This window comes from Anabrus simplex, chromosome 2, assembly GCF_040414725.1.
Source record: "Anabrus simplex isolate iqAnaSimp1 chromosome 2, ASM4041472v1, whole genome shotgun sequence".
Lineage (NCBI taxonomy): Eukaryota > Metazoa > Arthropoda > Insecta > Orthoptera > Tettigoniidae > Anabrus > Anabrus simplex.
In genome coordinates this window covers 481894871-481917755 of record NC_090266.1, presented here as the reverse complement: position 1 = coordinate 481917755, position 22885 = coordinate 481894871, and the positions used below count along the sequence as shown (strand labels likewise).

At 37.6% G+C, this 22885-nt stretch overlaps 1 protein-coding gene across 2 annotated transcripts in view; it reads right to left on the bottom strand.

The window, feature by feature from the left end:
- mon2 (Mon2 homolog, regulator of endosome-to-Golgi trafficking) overlaps window positions 1-22885 on the bottom strand; it is a 583018-nt gene that overhangs the window by 443157 nt on the left and 116976 nt on the right. For both annotated transcript variants that reach the window (XM_067140860.2, XM_067140862.2), the window contains one exon: window positions 5699-5953. In XM_067140860.2, coding sequence (XP_066996961.1) covers window positions 5699-5953 — 255 coding nt within the window. The remainder of the gene's footprint in view (window positions 1-5698; window positions 5954-22885) is intronic.

Here is a 22885-nt window from a genome sequence, read left to right as displayed (position 1 = left end):
AAATCATTGTATGTCCTCCTCTCTGCAAGTTGAGCTATTTGCTTTACGTCGCACCGACACAGATAGGTCTTATGGCAATGATGGGACAGGAAAGGCCTAGGAATGGGAAGGAAGCGGTCATGGCCTTAATTAAGGTACAGCCCCAGCATTTGCCTGGTGTGAAAATGGGAAACCACGGAAAACCATCTTCAGGGCTGCCGACATTGGGATTCGAACCCACTATCTTCCGGACGCGAGCTCACAGCTGCGCGCCCCTAACCGCACAGCCAACTCGCCCAGTCCTGCAAGTTGAGGTCCACCTTAAACAAAGTAATGCTTAGGGCATTTTTCTCCTGCTACTCATACAAAGTCCAACGGCGATGCAATAAGGATGGTGGAAGCTGATTTAGGGTATTGGAAGCTTCTAGTCTGGACCTGCACGTTGGCGGCAGATGTGTGATGGTCGCCTTTCCTGAGACTTAGTGGCTACTCAGGGATCCGGTCTTGCATCCGTGTCTAGGCAGGCCTATTCAGGATCACCACTGCCCACCCCAAATGGGTTAAGCCCTAGAAAATGTGGGCTAAACATCAGTAGCCACACTCAAGATCCTGTCTGGGAAACTGCACCCAGAGCCAAACCCCAATTTTGCGGTCGTAAACATGAGAGAACTTTGATTATAGGATCGTGGAATATCAGAACTTTACTACACAGTAATACCAGACCTGAAAGACGAATGGCTCTTGTCACTCCTGAGTTAGCAGGACTTAACATCGACGTTGCCGCATTAAGTGAAACTAGATTACTGAATGAGCGAAAACCTACTGAATCTAGTTCAGGCTACAGCAGCTTCTGGAAAGGGCAAAATGAGGTGAACATCGAATTCATGGTGTTGGATTTGCAGTGAAAACTGTAATGTGCATGAAATCTTCATCACCAACACACAATTCCATTTACCAACCGTATACAAGACTACATGGATGCACACACGTTCAAAACACTGGCACCTCACTGATTACATCATAACCCGACAACGCAACAAGAAAGACGTCCTCATCACAAAGACAGCTACAACCATCGATGACTGTTGGATGGATCATAGACTTCTTATCAGCCGACTCAGAATTTTGGTGCGCCAGAAACCACATACTCATTTCAAAAACCCTTCAAGGAAGATATTTAATACCCCCAAACTTCGAAACTGCTGCTAAAGAATTCCAAAATGCCATAACAGAGCATGGATATGGAGCTGGTATGGGCCACACTTCAAACTATCATCAAATATTTGGCAGAGAAAACAATTGATTACGAGGAAAGGAAGAGAAATGACTGGTTTGATGATAATAATGAAAACATTCTGAAACTAATTAGTAAAAAAAAAAAAGGGAAGCCTACTTATCCCTTACACAAGACCCTTCCTCTGTAGAGAAGAAAGCACATTTTAAAGAGCTTAAGATGAAATGTCAGGCTGATATAAGACAGATGAAAAATGAATGGTGGCAGGAAAAAGCCAAGGAACTACAGACTTTGTCCGATACGAGAGACCTTAGTAATTTCCGCGAAAAACTAAAGGAAATTTTAGGGCCCTCTCGCTCTTCATCAAGTGCGCTAAAAGCCACAGTCAATAACACCATCCTTACAGACAGTCGAGACATATTAAGACGCTGGAGGGAACACCAGGCTACTTTTAAATCGAAGCTCAACTGCTGCCAAAGACTTCCTCAAACATGTAACACATCATCCTCTGCAACTGTGGATGGCAGTCCAACCAACCTTCCATGAATTCATCAAAGCCCTCAAAAGCATGAAACCAAGAAAATTTCTCGGACCAGATAACATCCCTCTAGAACTTATTCAAAGTGGAGGACTTTGAAGACCAGGATTTTCTCCCGCATTCTAGTAATTTGGGAAACACAGAAGGTGCCTGCCGACATGAAAAATGCCACTATAGTAACCTTTTTCCAGAAAGGGGATCGAGGTATCTGTGGCAATCATCGTGGCATTTCCCTACTATCCATAATAGGTAAAGTTCTAGCAAGGATTCTGTTGAACCGTCTTCAGACTATCTCTGAAATGGTACTCCCTGAGTCTCAATCTGGATTTCAGGCCTCAGCAGGTACCATTGACATGATCTTTTGTACTAGACAAATCGAAGAGAAATGCAGAGAACAACAAATCCCGATTCTTTTAGTATTTTACGATCTGGAAAAGGTCTTCGATTCTGTTCCTAGGAAAGTTATCTGGATGGTATTACGGCACTTTGGCTGTCATGACCGTTTTGTAGGCTTAATCCAGGCTCTTCATGATGGAATGGTTGGACGAGTTGTTCACCAGAATGAGCTGTCAGAAGAATTTCCTATCACAAATGGGCTTGAGCAAGGCTGCGTACTTGCCCTCACTCTCTTCGCCCTGTACTTGGCAGCCATGCTTCAAGAGACTTCTACTATCGACCCTGTAGGTGTGGAAATTAAGTTTCGGGATGATGGCGGACTGTTCAACCAAACCAGGCTCCATTCTCAGAGATTGACACATAATACTTGGATAATGGAGCTTCAATATGCTGATGACAATGCAACACCTCCCCATACACCTGAGGAGCTTCAATCATCCATCAACTGTTTTAAGGAAGCTTATGAACAATTTGACCTGACCATCAACACCCATAAGACTAAAGTTCTTGCGCAGCCGGTACCAGGTGGTACTGTCCCTGAACTAAATGTCACCACAGCCGGAACACCATTTGAACAAGTAGACCAATTTACCTGCCTTGGTAGTATTCTAACTACACACTACAACTCAGGGCCGGTATTACAATGAAGGATTAAACTGAAGATTGAGTTAAACTGTAACTTGAGTTTAAACCGATGTTGAGTTTTACAATGGCTGGCCTAAGTTAAACTGAGGTGAACATGGAAATATACAATCTTGGTAGCAGTGACCTGCAAGAAAAGATGACAGTCGATAATGTTTTACAGTGACTTGCAAGAAAAGATGACTATCGATAATGTTTTGTTTACTTCTTGTAGGTAAAATGGCAGATAAAAACAATAAACGTTGTCCTAATTTTACTTGTAAGGGAATATAAATGTTTGTGCAATTAGTACAGAAATATTTATATAGTCCATGAAACAGTGGCCTTATGAATTCCTCCGAAATCTCCCATTGTAATAAACATACTACCGGAGGCATAAAACCGCAATGCTATTACTAGCTGACTGAGGGGTTCTGCAGCATGATTTCTGAAATAAAAGGAAGCTACTTTATTTGCTAAAATTTACACTTTTGACATTCAAACAGTTCAAAAAATCATTTTTACATTCTTACATTTTTGTTGCATGTTTTATTCCAGCACCAATTTGCTGAAATAGGGTCATGACAGTCTGTTGTGTAAGCCTAAACCTATTTAAAAACTCTGTTTCTTTCCATATATGAAAGTGACGTACGCTTGCTCGAAAAACTCATGGTGCCCGTGGTCGTTCAATAATTTCAACCACTTCATCATCGCTTAGTATTTCTTCAAACATCTCAAAAATATCTTCGAGATCCATTTGTTCTGCCATGTTGTAAGGTTATGTATTCTTAAACTTCAATTTAAATGGTAGATGAGTGGCAGTAAAATTAATCTCTAGGTAAACGTAAGTTTTATAATACGCAACTAACAGATAAATCGAAATTTAAACTGAACCAACAGTTTAAACCAGTATTACAATACTGGCCCTCAGGATGTGAAAAATAGAATACGCACCGCCCATGCAGCTTACGGGCGCCTCTCCCACCGAGTTTTCTTAAATAAGGATCTCAAAATATATACCAAACTAATGGTGAACCGAGCTGTAGTCATAACAACATTACTATATGGATGTAAAACCTGGACACTTTATCACTGTGACATAAAGAAACTGGAATGCTTCAATCAGCAGAAACTTAGATCCATCATGAACATCAAATGGGATGACCACATAAGCTATGCAGCAATTCCTGACAAGGTGCATATGAAGACATAGAATCCTTCATCAACACTCATCGGCCTAGATGGGTTGGTCACATCCACATATGAATGATAGCAGACTGCGTAAACAACTTCTCTACGGTGAGATTGGTCATGGCAAAAGGCCTCAAGGTGCTCCTTTGAAACGTTATAAAGACCAGCTTAAGAAGACCATGAATAGCACCAACATAAATCCTAACACCAGGGCAACAACTGCACAAAACCGTGTTTTCTGTCACAAAGCAACTGCAGAGGGTGTCTCACTGTTTAAGCAGGCACATCACAGACAAGAAATTGAAACACATGAAAAGTGGAAACTACTTCAGATCCAACCACGTCCTCCACCCACCTTTAGATGCGACTTGTGTGGCTACATGTTTCATGCAAAGATTGGCTTGATCAGTCATCAGCGATATCTACACAGAGCCAACAGACTTTAAGAGGAACTGCAGGAGAAAAAAGTATTCTCGGAAACGAGTAGCGGCCGATGACGACAGATGGAAAAACAGTGGGAATATGGAAAAGATCTGGAGATGGTATTCCTTCATCTAGTGAAAGCATATGAGAGTATTAATAGAGAAAAGGTGTGGGAAACACTGGAAAGAAAGGGACATGGAAAGCAATCAAGGGAATTAGTGAAAGCAAAGTTCAAAAACTGTTCCAGTTGTGTCCAGACACCAGTGGGGAGAACAGATTGGTTTAAAAACCAAACTGGCCTAAGACAGGGAAGTGTATTGTTTCCACCTATGTTTACAATGGTTACGGATGAAATTCTAAAGGAAACAAAGCCAACATATAGAGGGGATATGAAAATACTGTTTGCAGATGATAACGATCTGGGGAGTCACCAATACAAAAGTGCAAATGCAACTAGAGGCTATAAATGACAATATTAAGAAACATGGTATGAAAATCAGTGTGGAAAAGAGCAAAAATGTGGTGATGACAAGAGGAGAAAGAGAAGGAATCATTAGTATCAGGGAGCAAAACCTTGAGATTGTTGAATGCTTCAAATATTTTGGAAGTGAAGAAATGCAAGTTGCAAAGTTGGATAAGGAGATCAGCAGAAGGGTACAAGTGGGAAATATGCTCTACCAGAATGTAAGGAAAATGGTGTGGAACAGATAAGTTCCTATGGAATGTACAGAGGTAATGTACAAGATGTACTATACCCCTATATTAACATGTGCATCAGAAACTTAGACATTGACAGCAAGAGTTGAGAGTAAAATTCAGGCCAATGAAATGAAGCTGCTAAGGAGTACGGTAGGGAAGACAAGGACAGACAGTGATAGGATGGAGAAGAATAAATTGAGATGGTTTGTTCATGTTATGAGGAAGGAAGAGGGAAGGATACCAAAACAAGTGTTGGAGGCTAAGATAGAGGGAAAGAAGGCAAGAGAGAGGCCGAGACCAAGATGGATGGACTCTGTTAAGAACAGTCTAAGAAAAAGAAGACTGGTATGGAATACAATTACTGAAGAGGTAGTAGGAGAGAGAATGGTGGAGAAGTACCATCAACACCCTGATGTGGCAGGACCTGGATAAGGGGAAATGAAAATGATTATGATCTAAGTAAAGCATTACATGTACGATAAACTGAAAGAACAATACCAAAATACAATATTTGAACAAGTAGACAAATTAAATTTTGCTTTTAGTCCATGTTCACTACAGCACAGAAGCATGAAACACTGTACAGAAATGTAAATATAATTAAAATTTGTATTTACCTTGCATCAATTAGAGGACTTAATGCAGCTAATAAACCACACCAGCTGGACATTATCAATTGTGAATGTAATTTCCTTTCTTCATCTGTTCCTTTATAGACTAGTGCTGCAGGTTGTTGTTCTTCTGATGCAGGTGGAACTCCTTCAATTGTTAGTGCAATAGACCGAATGATATCCAGCAAACAAGCATATGCTACCGATATGCCATATCCATCTGGTATCACAGGAGGTTCAATCTTATCCAGCATCTCCAAACTACAAACAATTCACAAATGTTATTATTATAACAACAACAACAACAACAACAACAACAACAACAACAACAATAATAATAATAATAATAATAATAATAATAATAATAATAATAATAATAATAATAATAATAATAATAATAATAATAATAACACTTTTACATTCCACTAACTACTTTCATGATTTTCAGTACCAGAATGTAGTCCTGCAGGAGTTCTTTTATGTTCAAGAAAATTTACTACAAAGAGGCTGATATATTTTAGCACCTTCAAATACCAGCGGGCCAAGCTGAGAATCTCTCACTGAATAGGTGGCTAAATTTCCAGAAGATAGAACTCGGAGAATTTTTTTTTTTTGCTAGTGGCTTTATGCCACACCGACACAGATAGGTCTTATGGCGACGATGGGATGGGAAAGTGCTAGGAGTTGGAAGGAAGTGGCCATGGCCTTAATTAAGGTACAGCCCCAGAATTTGCCTGGTGTGAAAATGGGAAACCAGGGAAAACCATCTTCAGGGCTGCCGACAGTGAGATTCGAAACCTCTATCTCCCGGATGCAAGCTCACAGCTGCACATTCCTAACCACACAGCCAACTCGCCCAGTGCTCGGAGAATTAGAGTAGGTGAAACCTTATCTGATCCCATAATGATTAAGAGAGGGTCCTGGAAGGCAGTATTGTTGGGCATTAATAAGTTTTTTATGTATATAAATGATATTAATAATGATCTGGAACCACAGACCAGGCTTTTTGCAGATGATGTAATGCTCTATAGAGTACTAAATAAGTTTCAGGATTGTGAGCAACTTGCCAGAATGGCCAATCACACTGCTTCCTTCCGAACATTAAAATGGAGCATAGAGACTCGAGTGAGATTCAAAACCTCACCCTCTAGAATACAGAACTTAAGACGTAACCAAAATCCAGGAAAGTGTAATCCAACTCAGTGAGAAGAAATAGTGATACGAGTGTTAGAGCATTGGAAGAGCGTATATAACTTTAATAAGTGTAAAAGGTGTTTATGAAGTATTAAAATACTTATATTAAAGTCGAGCTCTAGCACGACGATGCTTGCTAATCAAGGGAATGTAATATAATGCAAAATTATGGCAGACATTTTATGGTGCCCAAGCAATAGATGGGCCAAGTGTCACACAGAACTTGACTTTCAAATGCAACAAGGGTGGCAATGTTCGAAAAAAGTTTTTTCTATTTCCTTCTAGAACAATAATCTGAAGCATACAATGAGGAGTAGAAGAATCACATGGACCAGTCACAGATCAACAAATCAGTAATAGTGTCACACAGAACTTGACTTTCAAATGCAACAAGGGTGGCAATGTTCGAAAAAAGTTTTTTCTATTTCCTTCTAGAACAATAATCTGAAGCACACAATGAGTAGAAGAATCACATGGACCAGTCACAGATCAACAAATCAGTAATACATGAGTGTTCGGTAGTTATTTTGACATGCACGTGTACAAATTCGAGCATCATTTAAACAAACCTAAAAACCCCTCATTTAGAACACACAGGATTTTTGCGACATGCGGTTCAGGGTAAAGATAGGGCTTTTGTATTTAAAGAGATAATTTAATATGTCCTCCTATTCAATACATACATATATCCATCATTAGATGGAGTAATAATAGTCAAACATGTTTCAACTCGTTTCAGCCATCTTCAGTGAAAAAAGGGTCTATTTACATAATAGATGCTAAAAAATGTGTTAAAACATAATGAAGGAATGAATGAAAAAGAAAGACATGACAGAATTAAAACAATTCAATATATACGCAGTTCCATCATTAGATGGAGTAATAATCAACTCGTTTGAGACATCTGCATTGAAAGAAGGTTAAAGTTATAAACATAATTGCTGCTAAAAAAAAGTATGTTAAAACCTAATGAAGAAAGGATTGAAAACAAATGAGACATGACGGAAACAAACAATAAGTGATTATGATATAGATGTTGATTCCTATTCCCATAGGAAACCTGAAATATTCGTCCCGAATGAGTAAATTTAAAATACCAATATAAATGGTCAATTATTGGACATCATAAATTTTCCAGCCAACTCATTCCTGGTTGCCAGCGTTTTGCCCCCATGTGCTAAGTTGGGCTCATCTGTTGGTACATAGCTCACCCACAAAGGAACATGGCCAGTGCATACCTTGAAGGCCACTGCGTAGGCTACTTGGAGCCACCGGCAGTGCCAATACACTATGAGAGACTTTGTCTCATTACCAAAAATTGATGCCTGCTTGGCCATCATTGATATAGATGTTGATTCCCATAGGGAACCTGAAATATTTATCCCGAATGAGTAAATTTATAATACCAACATAAATGGTTCGTTATTGGACATTATAAATTTTCCAGCTAACTCATTCCTTGTTGCCAGCGTTTCACCCCCTTGTGCTAAGTTGCACTCAGTTGGTACATAGCACACCCACCAAGACGCACGGCCAGTGCATACCATGGAGGCCACTGTGAAGGCTACTTGGAGCCACCGGCATTGCCAATGCACTATGAGAGACTTTGTCTCATTACCAAAAATTGATGCCTGCTTGGTGATCAGATGATATAGATGTTGATTCCCATAGGGAACCTGAAATATTTGTCCTGAATGAGTAAATTTATAATACGAATATAAATGGTCGTTTACTGGACATTATAAATTTTTAAGCTAACTGATTCCTGGTTGCCAGTGTTTCGCCCCTATTGTGCTAAGTTGGGCTCATCAGCTGGTACATAGCACACCAACCAAGAAGCATAGCCAGTGCATACCATGGAGGCCACTGCGTAGGCTACTTGGAGCCAGCGGCATTAATTTTTGGTAATGAGACAAAGACTCTCATAGTGCGTTGGCACTGCCAGTGGCTCCAAGTAGCCTACGCAGTGGCCTCCACGGTACGCACTGGCCATGCATCATGGTGGGTGTGCTATGTACTGTACCGGTTACGACCTCTACATGCATATTTTTTTGAGAGTTAATTGTATTTAATCATCACGCATATTACTCCGTGCAAGCCTGGTTTGTTTACATTCAGCGGGACGAGCAAGCAAGCTGAGGACAGCTGTATGTGTGACGTAGCTGCAGGGGCTAGTTAGATAACCCGCCTGTCATGCCACAAGCAGCTGGCCTGAACTCGTATGTTCTAGATTCAAGCGTCACACCTTCCCGAACATTTGACGGAGAAAAAATTTAAAACTCCTATAATAATTATGGTAGTGACTTGAGCAACATGTCATTTTAAAGGGAATCACATAAACATCGCAATCCGTCGAGGGATTCAGGAGATAACCAGCTTCACGGCATACGTGACGTAGATGTCCCCAAACCGAATATAAGGAGGGCTCAATATAGCCTAATATCTCAGTCAGTCAGTCACAGTCGAGTAGTCAGCGTGGCTCTACTCGCTGCCATAATCATCGGAGGCTATCTTCGTGTGGTTATAGTCTCACTGAGGAACTCTGAATTTCCTCGAAGTCTTTATTTACGAGTGTTGAGGAACTCTGAATTCTTCTAAGTCTTTATAAATGGGACTTATAATATTTACGAATGTTGAGGAACGAATTCTTCTAAGTCTTTATAAATGGGACTTGTAATATTTACCAGTGATGGGCTCTAAATTTTCTCCAGTGATTTTTCAAAGACTTGTGATATTTACGAGTGATGAACTCTAACATTATTCAAAATTTTCATGAGCATAGACTTGTGATTTTCACCAGTGATTTTTCAAAGACTTATAATATTTACCAGTGATGGACTTTAAATTTTTGCCAGTAATTATTCCAAGACTTGTAATATTTACCAGTGATGGACTCTAAATTTTCACCAGTGATTTTTCAAAGACTTGTAATATTTACCAGTGATGGACTTTAAATTTTCGCCAGTAATTATTCAAAGACTTGTAATATTTACCAGTGATGGACTCTAAATTTTCGCCAGTGATTATTCAAAGACTTGTAATATTCACGAGTGATGAACTCTAAATTTATTCGAAGTTTTCATGAGCATAGACTTGTGATTTTTGCCATTGATGAACTATAACATTATTGAAAGTCTTCATGAACATGGACTTGTCATTTCCATGAGTGTTAAAGAGTGAATTCTTGAAAGTCTTTATGAACATTGACTAGTGATTTTACTAGTGGTGAGAAAACTAATTATTCAAGGTTTTCATGAACTTTGACTTATAAATTCTGTGAGTGACGAAGAACACATTTTCGGAGTTTTGTGGGCATTGATTCTATCAACCTCATTGTACTTGGGTAATGTGATTACCTGCAACATCGTCAGGAACCATCGGAGGTCATCCCGAGCATTGGGAATTTGAGGCGTATTCCATGCAACCAACCTGGATGGTCCGTCTGCATCTTGACGGAGTACTTGGGCATCTTCTGGAACGTGTTCCAGCCGGTGCGGCCTGGTGAGCAGGAGACCCGGGCCATTTAAAGGACAATGTGGAAGACAACCCCTATCTACCATGAGGTGATGTGCAATTTAATATGTATTACATGAATAAACTCTTATCAAATCAGATTCAAACATTTCTTGTAGATAGGACCCTGCCTCCTGTACCAAGCCCTAGCTAATATTCATCCAGTTTAGCCCTGAGAACTATTCCATGCTTACGTTGAAGATAAATCTTAAAGTCGGGCTCTTTTACTGGTACAGTACCAACTGATGAGCCCAACTTAGCACACAGGAGTGAATAGCTGGCAACCAGGAATGAGTTAGGTGGAAAATTTTACAATGTCCAATAATATACATACATACATACATACATACATACATACATACATACATACATACATACATACATACATACATTATCATTATATACAGTTATGCTTTTCAGCGTTCAGTCTGCAAGCCTCTGAGAATTTACTAAACGTCGCCACAATCCTCGATTTGCAACTAGTGTTGTGGCCTCATTTAGTTCTATACCTCTTGTCTTTAAATCGTTAGAAACCGACTCTAACCATCGTCGTCTTGGTCTCCCTCTACTTCTCTTACCCTCCATAGCAGAGTCCATTATTCTCCTAGGTAACCTATCCTCCTCCATTCGCCTCACATGACCCCACCACCAAAGCCGGCTTATGCGTACAGCTTCATCCATCGAGTTAATTCCTAAATTAGCCTTTATCTCCTCATTCAGAGTACCCTCCTGCCCTTGTTCCCACCTGTTTGTACCGGCAATCATTCTTGCTACTTTCATGTCTGTTTCTTCTAACTTACGAATAAGATATCCTGAGTCCACCCAGCTTTCGCTCCCGTAAAGCAAAGTTGGTCTGAAAACAGACCGATGTAAAGATAGTTTCGTTTGGGAGCTGACTTCCTTCTTACAGAATACTGTTGATCGCAACTGCAAGCTCACTGCATTAGCTTTATTACACCTTGCTTCAATCTCACTTACTATATTACCATCCTAGGAGAACACACAACCTAAATACTTGAAATTATCGACCTGTTCTAGCTTTGTATCATCAATCTGACATTCAATTCTGTTGAATTTCTTACCTACTGACATCAATTTAGTCTTCGAGAGGCTAATTTTCATACCATACTCATTGCACCTATTTTCAAGTTCCAAGATATTAGTCTGCCTACCAAGCAAAACGAAAAGCCTATCTTTATAAGAGCTTACGTATTAAAATAGGGAAATTGAGCAAGGATATTAACTTTATTAAAAAGTGTATTGCAAACAAATTAACTCCAAAATTTCTAAAGAACAGGAAGTATGTTTCAACACATCAAAGAAAGGTACAGGAAAAAACCAACAAACTTTGGCTTCAAAATGAATTGAAATTTCTACACAAGAAAAAATCCTTTTTAAATAACCGATTATATGAAACTCATCTCGAAGTAACTAAATTATTACCAGCTGTACAGTGGAATATTTTCCAAAATACAGTACAAAATGCATTAAATAAAATACTTTCCCAAAAAGAAAACACGCTAGATAGAAAGTTCCAGACTCTTCTCAATGAAACCAATTCGAACAAAGCGCCATCTAGAAACACATCCTTACATAATATACAAACTCAAAGTCTACCTCAAAATCTAGCCCAATTTCATCAGCCATTTGTGAACCTATCGAAAGTTAACTTCGATCAAGAAGAAATAATAATGCTCTCCAAAGGACCTAAACATAATTGGCCTAATTACAACATCGCCAATAAGGCTAAACAACTAATTATTGAAACAGAAGCAGCCATCAGTAAAATGCCTACAGACATTCAAAACGAAGTTAGGTATGAAGCTAAAAAACAAATTAAAAACATCTTTAGCACACCAGCTATAGATTTTAACACAACCCAGCTTGAAAATAGAAAAAAGATCTGTCAACTTAAAAACAAAATTTAAAAAAAATTCAAATGTTGTCATCACAAAAGCAGATAAAGGTAACGCCACTGTTGTTTTAGACCAAACAAATTACATTACAAAAACACAGAATTTCTTTACAGACAAAACCTTCACAATCATAGATAAAGATCCAACGCAATCTATTCAAAGACAACTTAAACAAATTCTTAAAAATACAACATGCCTCTTTACTGACAGCGAAAAGAACAAATTAATTAATATGAACCCCAGTCTACCAACAGTAAAAGCACAACCTAAAATACACAAAAATGGTGTTCCTATACGCCCCATAATAAACTTCAGACCTAGCCCTCTGTACAAAACAGCGCAGTTTATACAACAATTTTTAAGCAAGCATTATACATTTCAAGCTAAGAAATCAATAAGAAATACTTCAGAACTAATTAAGCAACTAGAAAATTTCAAATTACAGGCACATCATACCATGCATTCATTCGATATCACCAATATGTACGCCAACATCAAACCTGAAAAAGTTATACCAATCGTTCTAAAAAATTTGCGCACTCACAGCAAACTTAGTCAACTTGAAATAGATGATTTCATACTAATCTTGAAGTTCCTAACTAATAATAATTATTTCATTTTCAACAAAGTAATTTATAAACAGGACGGACTAGCAATGGGTTCGCCGGCATCAGGTATCTTAGCTAACATTTATATAGATTTTCTGGAACACACTAAAATCATAAATAATAAGACATTCAATAATATAGCCTTCTGGGCCAGATTTATAAATGATACATTTATAATAATGGATCAACGCACTACCGACGCCCCTTCCACCTTAATACATCTCAACAACATTGATAATGATATAAAATTCACAATAGAATCTGAAAGCAATAAAACCCTGAATTTTTTAGATCTAACTATTACCAGGCGCCCATCCTCTTTTGAATACAAAATATACAGAAAACCGACACATACAGCCACGACCATCAAACACGATTCTGAACATCCTCCTAGTCATAAAAGAGCTACATACAATAATTTAATACAGAGAGCATTTAATGTACCCATGTCCAATATAGAACGTAAAAAAGAACTCAACACTATACGCAAAATCGCATCTTATAATGGCTTCAACAAATGTTTTATAGAACGCATAATAAATAAATTTAAACATCAACCCAATACTAAATTACAAAAAGAAACACCCAAAACAAAAACATATGCTACTTTTACTTTTAACTCTGACATTTTCCATTTAACCAATATTTTTAAAAAAAGAAATGTCAATATTGCCTTCAAAACCAATAATAGAAATTTAGATATTTTTTACAACTCCAAATCGGTTAATATACAAAACCCATTCGATAGATCAGGTGTATATAGGTTCCATTGCAACGACTGTACCAGTGTTTACCTTGGACAGACTGGGAGATCATTTAATATCAGATACAATGAACATGTCAATGCCATAAAATATAGAAAATTTTCGGCAATAGGTCAGCACATACAGGAATACAAACACAATTTTTACGGTATCAACAAGGACTTGGACATCATCGAAACAATAAATAAAGGCCCACTCCTAGACCTAACAGAGCAATGTTACATTACTTTAGATCAATATTATAATCCCAATTACAATCTAAATGATATTTCGGAAAAACCTACAATTTTATTTGACATGCTTATTTCATTAATTAACAGTTTTAAAATTCCTAAAAATCAATCCGTATATAAAATATTACGTAGCGCGCTAGCCTACTATCCCCGGCAAAGTCCACGCCCCCCTGACACACAGGCACACGCGAACGCAACCTCTCCTGCGTCCCCTTCCCCTACAGCCTTACAGCTGAGCCGGCTGGTTGGCGTTAGACATTCAGCAGTTGTTCCTCACTCTCTCTGCACGCTGGTACATTCAACCTGAGGTAAGTTTCATATCTTCAATTCTTTTCTATAGTACCGCGTATCGTTCTCAATAACTCATACTCATTTCACTATTTCCTTTTTAGGTCCGTACTGGTTCGAGATTAACACTATTTACGGCCCATTTCCATCTGGCACATAAAATAATATTCAAGATCTTAACCATAGTTTCGGCCTCAGCCACACAGTTATTTACATTGGAAAATACTAGAAGCAAGGTTCAAATACTCAAACAAACAAAAAACACATCAGGACTTACATAGTCAAACAGACTGTTGTTTCAATAAGTTTTAAGGAAAGAAGAACCTGTATTTATTATCTAAAACAGTATAAGTCGCATATTATGAGGAACTAAGAAACTGTGTTAAAAATGACAGAGGTTTTCATAGAAACATCAAATTTCCTGTGTATCAACTATATCAAACCACAGTCTTTTTAAGCACCTAAAAAACAATTCTAGACGCACAAAAAGATACTATATTTTTTAACAAAACATGTTACTTGTATAACATTAAAAAAAAAAAGGGGTTAATACTAACTAGCCAAGTTTTAATATTTTCCATGTAAAATAGGACTTGTTGTTTTAAAAACTGGTTAAATGGCAAAAAGTAGATTCTTTTATCAATTTTACATGATTCTATTGTACATAAGGTATACCAAATCATAGACTTTGCCAATTATATATAAAATAATTTTAGATGCACTAAATAATATTGTATTTTTCAAAAAAGACATGTTATTTGTATAGTACAATGGGCCTATGCTATTTAGCTATATTTTTAATGTTTTTCATGTAAGAATAGGACTTGCTATTGCATATTTTTAAATTTTTGAATGTTCCTTGCTATAAAAAACTCAATGGCTGATGATGGCATAGTGGATTGCCGAAACTGGTACCAAAGATGTATTTTATGATAAGTTAAATAAATATGTGATGTTCTAAATAGACCATTACGATAACGTATTGAATAGGTGGAACCTTTAGCTTTACTAAGCATTGTAAAATTTAAAGGGTAAGCATCCCTCCTCTAGTCGGAACAAAGATTCGTACGAGTTCGTGCGCCCTGCGTGAGAGGTTTCCTCATCGCGCGACCAGTGGCGTTGGTGTTATGTTAAACTCTAGAGGGAAACTTTCTCTTGTTATAGGCGTTAGTATTTGACTTAAGAAGCCACGCACGTAACGTTCTCCATTCGCAATTACTGATAAACGAGTCTTCAAAAACTATGAGTCGAGGAAGAATGTTGGGAAATAAACGCTGTTACAAACTCCAGCTAAATCAAATGTTAGAGAGAAGACCTATTGTACTTTATTCTTGCTTTTGTATTGCAACTGTCAGAAAGTTCTACATTAATAACAATGTTATTGGTTTTACGTACCAATAACAGTTTTTGCAGATGCCGAGGTGCCAAAATTTTGTCACACAAGAGTTCTTTTATATGCCTGTAAAGCTATAGCTGACGTATCTGAGCACCTTCGAATACCACTGGACTGAGCCAGGATCGAAGCTGCCAATTTGGGCTCAGAGAGCCAGGGCCTTAACCGCCTGAGCCATTCAGCCCGGCACTCTTGTGTGAATATTACATACATGTGGCTGAACTAATGACTAATTTCCATTAAGGAGTAATTTGTTTCTGTAATATACGGATAATCAGTCTTTTAATCTAAACTGTATAACGCAGTCTCTATGTCTCATTTCCATAATTCATTTCACTTTTACGCCCCGCAAAATTATAGAAAATATATTTATTTTAAACGAAGTTTAATGTGAAAGAAAGTCTCACGTGCAACCACTCATGTTAAAATTCGGCTAGCAACCACTCGCGGGTTAAAAGTTTTCTTCACACTTATTTTTCACTTATTAGCCCAAGTTTCTCATACAACCCCATTTTTTCCATTACAGATTTGAACTTTATTGGCAGTTTCCACTAGGTATCACATACATTCTATCTGGCATCTGTTATCTTCTCTAACATAGCTTCTTAATTTTTCGCTGCCCTCCTGACTATTTAAAAATAAGGCAAACACACGAAGCCAACATTGGACACGATAATTGAGAACGGGACCATTAAAAATGAGAAGGTCAGGCCTTTCAAGAGTACAACTATTAAAAAAAAATAAAAAATTTGAACTTCATTGGCAGCTTTCCACTATGTGTCACACACATTTCACCTGGCACATGTTTCCTCTCAAACTTAGTTTCTCAAGATTTTCATTCCCCTCTTAACTATTTGTAATGGTGACTCAATGGAGACAGTCATTTTGAATTTTTAGCATGGTGATTTCGTCCTGATGTTTTAGACTAAGAGGTCCACGTCTTCGCCATAATCACTTATTGTTTGTTTCCATCATGTCTCATTTGTCTTCATTCTTTTCTTCGTTAGGTTTTAACACACATTTTTAGCATCAATTATATAAATAACTTTAACTGTTTTTTCACTGCAGATGTCTCAAACGAGTTGATTATACTCCATCTAATGATGGAAATGTGTATATACTGAATTGTTTTAATTCTGTCATGTCTTGGTTTTTCTTTCTTTCCTTGATTATGTTTTATAACATTTTTTAACATCTATTTTGTAAATAATTTTAACCCTTTTTTCACTGAAGATGGCACAAACAAGTTGAAACATGTTTGACTATTATTACTGTATCTATTGATGGAGATATGTATGTACTGAATAGGAGGACATATTCAATTTCTTTTGTAAAGTGAAAAACGTCAATACGGAGTGATTCTAATATCTTGTAATGGAAATGCCATCCAGACAGGCAGGAAAGCCAACCTTTACTGCAATCTCAAAATAAAGGTTGCCCAATTAGGGAAAAAATGCTTGATTAATGACTTAACCCATAATTTTTTTTAAATATGGTAAGAAAACTCATAGAAACACAGCAAAAACTTGTGCGACTCAACTTAAAACTCATAACACTTAGATTAAACATGAAATCAAATTTCTCCATAAAAAGAAATCTCTTCTGAACCACAACCTATATGAAACTCATTTAGAAGTTTCCATTCTTCTTTGCCCCCTCGAATGGACTTCCTATCAATTACACATCACTAACAAACTTAATCATACTTAGTTAAAGAAGCAAAACACACTTGACAAAAATTTGAATGCTGTTTCAAAAACAACACTTAGCAAACATAATACTCCAAACAGCATAAAACCAAATGATTTTTACCAACCTGTAGTGAACATACATAACATCAATCTCGAAGTCGATGATCTCAAAGTGCTGAGCAAGGGACCTAAACATAATTGGGGTAATCCTTACAATCGTGATAATTTAATTTCCACCATAGCTGAATCGGAATTAGCCGTTAATAAGTTACCCATAAACATACAAGAAGAGGTCCGATATGAAGTCAAACGTAAACTATCTTCTATCCTTAATCAACAACAAACCATTAAACCTAACACTGAACACATAGCTGAAGTCCACAAACAAAAGAAACAAGTCAAAAACAATGACTTAATAATAACAAAAGCCGACAACGGGAACGCTACCATAATCAAGGATAAAAGTGATTACATCAATAAAGCACAAACTTTTTTAACAGAAAACAACTTCATAACCTCTAAAACGATCCAACTAAAAATATACACAGAGACCTGAAAATCCTTATTAAAAATGTTTCATTTTTGTTTAATGACCTTGAAAAATCCAAAATGATTATCATGAATCCGAAGCTTCCCATAGAGAAAGTGCTACCCAAGATCCATAAAGTCGACATCCCCATAAGACCCATTATCAACTTCAGAAATAGTCTGACTTATGAAGTATCTCAGTTCATTCACAAATTCCTTAAAACACACTATCATTTTCAAGCCAATACGACAGTGAAAAAATCCATGGAATTTTGCAATAAAATTAAATACATTAATTTATCCAAACACCACACTCTTCATTCATCTGATATTACTAACATGTATGCTAATGTGTCTGTTAACAACTCCGTACAATTGATTAAGAAAAATCTTTCCAAATTCAGCATATTAAGTAGAGGCAATATAGTTGAATTTATTGAGATTCTGAATATTACATTTAATAACAATTTCTTCACTTTCAATAATGTCATTTACCAACAGATGGGTCTTCCCATGGGGTCACCATCTTCGGGGATCCTTGCAGATATTTACATCCGTCATTTAGAACATTCTCACATCACTGATAAGATTAACGGCAAACACTGGACACGCTATGTAGATAACACGTTTGTTATTTTAGACTCCCGTATTATTACTAACAGCAATACAGTACTTGAACTTCTCAACTCCATTGATCCACATATAAAATTCACCATAGAGTCATAGAACAATAATGACCTTAATCACCTGGACTTAACCATTATGCGCAACTGCAACACCACTTTATTCTTTGATATAAGCAGAAAACCCACCCACACCATCAATACCATCCAACAAACTTCTCTGCACCCAGATATACACCAGAAAGCAGCTTACAATAGCATGGTACTCAGAGCATTAACTGTTCCTTTATCTCGCAAGAATTATAAAAATGAAATTAATACTATTTACAATATTGCAGAATACAATGATTTCAGTAAAACCTCCATCAATAGAATCACACTGTCAACAATAACAATAATAATAGACACTTGAACTCCAGAGTTTACAAATTAGAATGCCAATCCTGTAATTCTAGCTATGTTGGTCAAACAGGCCGCAATTTTGTTATAGGATAAGCCGAACATCACAATGCTCTCAAATAAAATTTAATCGTTTTTCAGCTATGAGTGAGCATCACAAAGAATCCAGTCATGGATACACATCAATAGATAAAGATCTTAAGATCTTGCATTATAAGAAAAAAGCACCTTGCTGAATGTTCTCGAGAGCATCGACATCGATATAGATCAGTTTATGAAACCCTCTAAAAATTTAAATTAAATCAATGGAAAAAAATAAAAGAACATTCTACTTGAAACATTCATTCTATATATTTGTCAGAACTTCTATAATATAAAAAAAAAACCTACCTCCATCTCTCCAACTCACCACCACTCCGCCCTCCCCCCCTCTCCCCAACAGCCCTGCACCCACTCCCCTTCCCCCTTCACTCCTCCCATCCTCACAAACACAGCTGAGCCAACAATAGACAGGATCAGTAAGAACGGGAATATTAAATCTGAGAAGGTCAGGCCGTTTCGAGAGGACAACTACTTAATACGTAAGTTTTCTTCACACTTATTTTTCATTTATTAGCCCAAGTTTCTCATACAACCTCATTTTTTCCATTACAGATTTGAACGTCATTGGCGGTTTCCACTAGATTCACATACATTCTACCTGGCATCTGTTATTCTCTCTAACATAGCTTCTCAACTTTTCGCTGCCCTCCTGACTTTAAAAATAAGGCAAACACGCGAAGCCAATATTGGACACGATCATTGAGAAAGGGACCACTAAAATTGAGAAGGTCAGGCCTTTCAAGAGCGCAATTATTTTTTAAAAAAATGAACATTGCCAGTCAATCAATCAATACTGATCTGCATTTAGGGCAGTTGCCCAGGTGGCAGATTCCCTATCTGTTGTTTTCCTAGCCTTTTCTAAATGATTTCAAAGAAATTGGAAATTTACTGAACATCTCCCTTGGTAAGTTATTTCAATCCCTAACTCCCTTTCCTATAAATGAATATTTGCCCCAATTTGTCCTCTTGAATTCCAACTTTATCTTCATATTGTGATCTTTCCCACTTTTAAAGACGCCACTCAAACGTATTCATCTTCTAATGTCATTCCACGGCATCTCTCCGGTGACAGCTCGGAACATGCCACTTATTGCAAGTGACTAATCTCATGTTTTAATCCGTACTGAAATCTGTTAATTTACAATAACAAAGTTTTATTACGATCCACCTGTTCAATACATTACAATGTTGTCACATTTAAAATATCTTCATTAATTAAAAAGTTATGTGTGGGACATGTTTCGCTCCTTTACAAAGCAGCATCAGCCAAATCTGAATCTCGAAGAATGGTTATGTTCGTAAGTAATGACTTAAGAACTATTAAACCATTTTTCACAAACTTAAACTTACTCTACTAGAATATCATAAAATGCAGAATCTTTGGTGACATGTCTTAATAACATGGGCTTAATAGGTGAGATACATTAAAATTGTGGAAGAACGAGTTGTTCTAAAATATTTAAAACAAGTAGCATGTCTAGAATCTTAGAAAGACGTGAAAATCGATCTTAAGAGCTAAATTTGAAGATTTTCTTTGCAATGAGATCTGGTAAAAAAGTTTTTTATCCCTTGAGGATAAGTCTACAAAGATTCGAAGATCTTGTCAATTTGATAATTGAACTTGTGACAGGATTAATGTTGGTCATCATGAAATTTAAATGCTTGTTGTCATTTGATCTTGGCGAATGCTGTTGAATAAATATGCTCTTGTTGACGTCAATGACCATACGTTGAAATAATGGATTTAATAAAGCATGATTGAAAGGGACGTAAATCGACGATCGTAGTTAAAAGTTGTTAGGTAGTTTATCTTGTTGTATGTCTGTAACAAGAAAAGGAATCTTGTAAATAATCGGAAGTTGTGTTACTAGTTAAGAGTGTGTTTCTAGAAACTTCACTTACCCCTCCAATTGCTGTTTGTCAGTTTGGTGTTATTCGAGGTTGTGTGGTGACTGCCTGTTGTTCCGTTTCTACTCTTACAACACAAGGTGGCCGATGACCTTCGATGTTAGGCCCCTTAAAACAACAAGCAAGCAACAAGCAACAACAACACAAGGAGTAAGATTTACACTTGTTGGTACACCCAACTTTTCACACAAATGCTTCCAGTTCTCCTCTGTTTCTGTATTCAACTCTTCACTTTCTGCGATGTTGTCTTCTCCATGACCCACTCCAGCTTTTCTAAAGCAGGTCCTGATTACCTCTTCTTTCAGTGATCTCCATGCAGCACTGAACATCTGCATTGCTTCCAATAAGTTGACATTAAAGTCTCTCTATGAGGCAATGTTACATAGCATACGCCGGACCATACAAGTTCGGTCATGCCGCTTCACCACGTGAATTATCCCCTCATCCAGTGGCTGCAGAACTGAGGTAGTATTTGGAGGAAAAAATAAAACTTTCACATGCTCCAAATGGTGAGGTACACAATTGTGAGAGGAGCAATTGTCTAGGATGAGAAGAATTCTCCTCTTTTCGGCCTTCATCTGATGTTCCATGCATAACAGCCACTCTTCGATGATCACTGATGTCATCCATGCCTTTTTTGTTGTGCCTATATGCACAGGGCAGATGTTGTACACTCTTGAAGCACCTTGGCTTCCCAAACTTCCCAATTATGAGAGGCTTCAGTTAATCCGTTCCAGTGGAGTTGGTGCACAAAAGAGCCGCTATCCATTCTTTTGAGCTTTTGCCCCCAAAATACCTATTTCCCTTGAATTCAAGGGTTTTGTTCAGCATTCATTTATAGAATAATGTAGTCTCATCTGCATTATAAACATCAGCTGGCGAATATTCCTTCAAGGCAGCTGATAGTGCCTCCAACCGCCATGAAGGTGCAACTTCCTTTGGGACACTGTTTGCTTCACCATTTACAACCTTGTGGGAAAAGCCATATCTTTCCCAGAACCCATGAAGCCAACCAGTACTCCCCATAAACTCGAGAAATCCAAGAGAACGTGCAAAGGATCGTACACGCACGCATAACAGTGGGCCATTGACAGGAACGTTTCTGATCCGCAATTTGACAAACCACGTATAAATGGCTTTGTCCGCCTCCTCATAGTCTGCTGCCCTCATCTTCTTTCGTTGTGAGCCAAGGGAATCAGCATCAATATTCTGCTCTATCTTACTTTTCTGTTTTAGAAAAGTAGAAATACTTCCAGAAGTATTTCACATTTTTCTCTTTAAAAAAACTGCTTTCACTTCTTTTGATCAATATTGGTGAGAGAGTTAACTGGTGCACTAATACACACGTTGCTTCACAGACGAAAGATAAACAACGAACACGTCATGAGATGTGAATAACCAATATGCAGTACTGAAGGTAGAGATGTAAAACCGTAATGTTCATTGGTTGACTAAATGTGGCATTCAATAGCGTTACTTCTTACGTATTGTTCACTTTGAAATAGACATCCAAACCAAACCAAACCCCATGGCACTACAGCCCTTAAAGGGCCTGGGCCTACCAAGCGACCGCTGCTCAGCCCGAAGGCCTGCAGATTACGAGGTGTCGTGTGGTCAGCACGACGAATCCTTGAAATAGACATCCTGCTCGACCAATTATGTACATGTATGGAAAATGGCTACCTGAACATGATCTTGTAAACGCAAATACTGCAATCCAAGGCACCCCAATATTTGAAGATAGCAGTATTTTTACTTATAGAAAATTGGCATTAATTTGCTTTTTATGTATAAGAAATTAATGATAATTTAATTTAATGCACGCAATGGCCATGGGATAGTTATATGTTCACTTAGAATATCATATGTAGTTCTCGGTGTTAGTCACCACAAAATTTGGTCAAGTACACCACATTCCTGGAGGTGATAGCAATCACAACGATTCTTACACAGCCGACACATACAATTCTCCTGCGGATCATGATGCTTCGTATTGTCACATATTCTGTGATGGAAGCCGTGTACCGCAAATC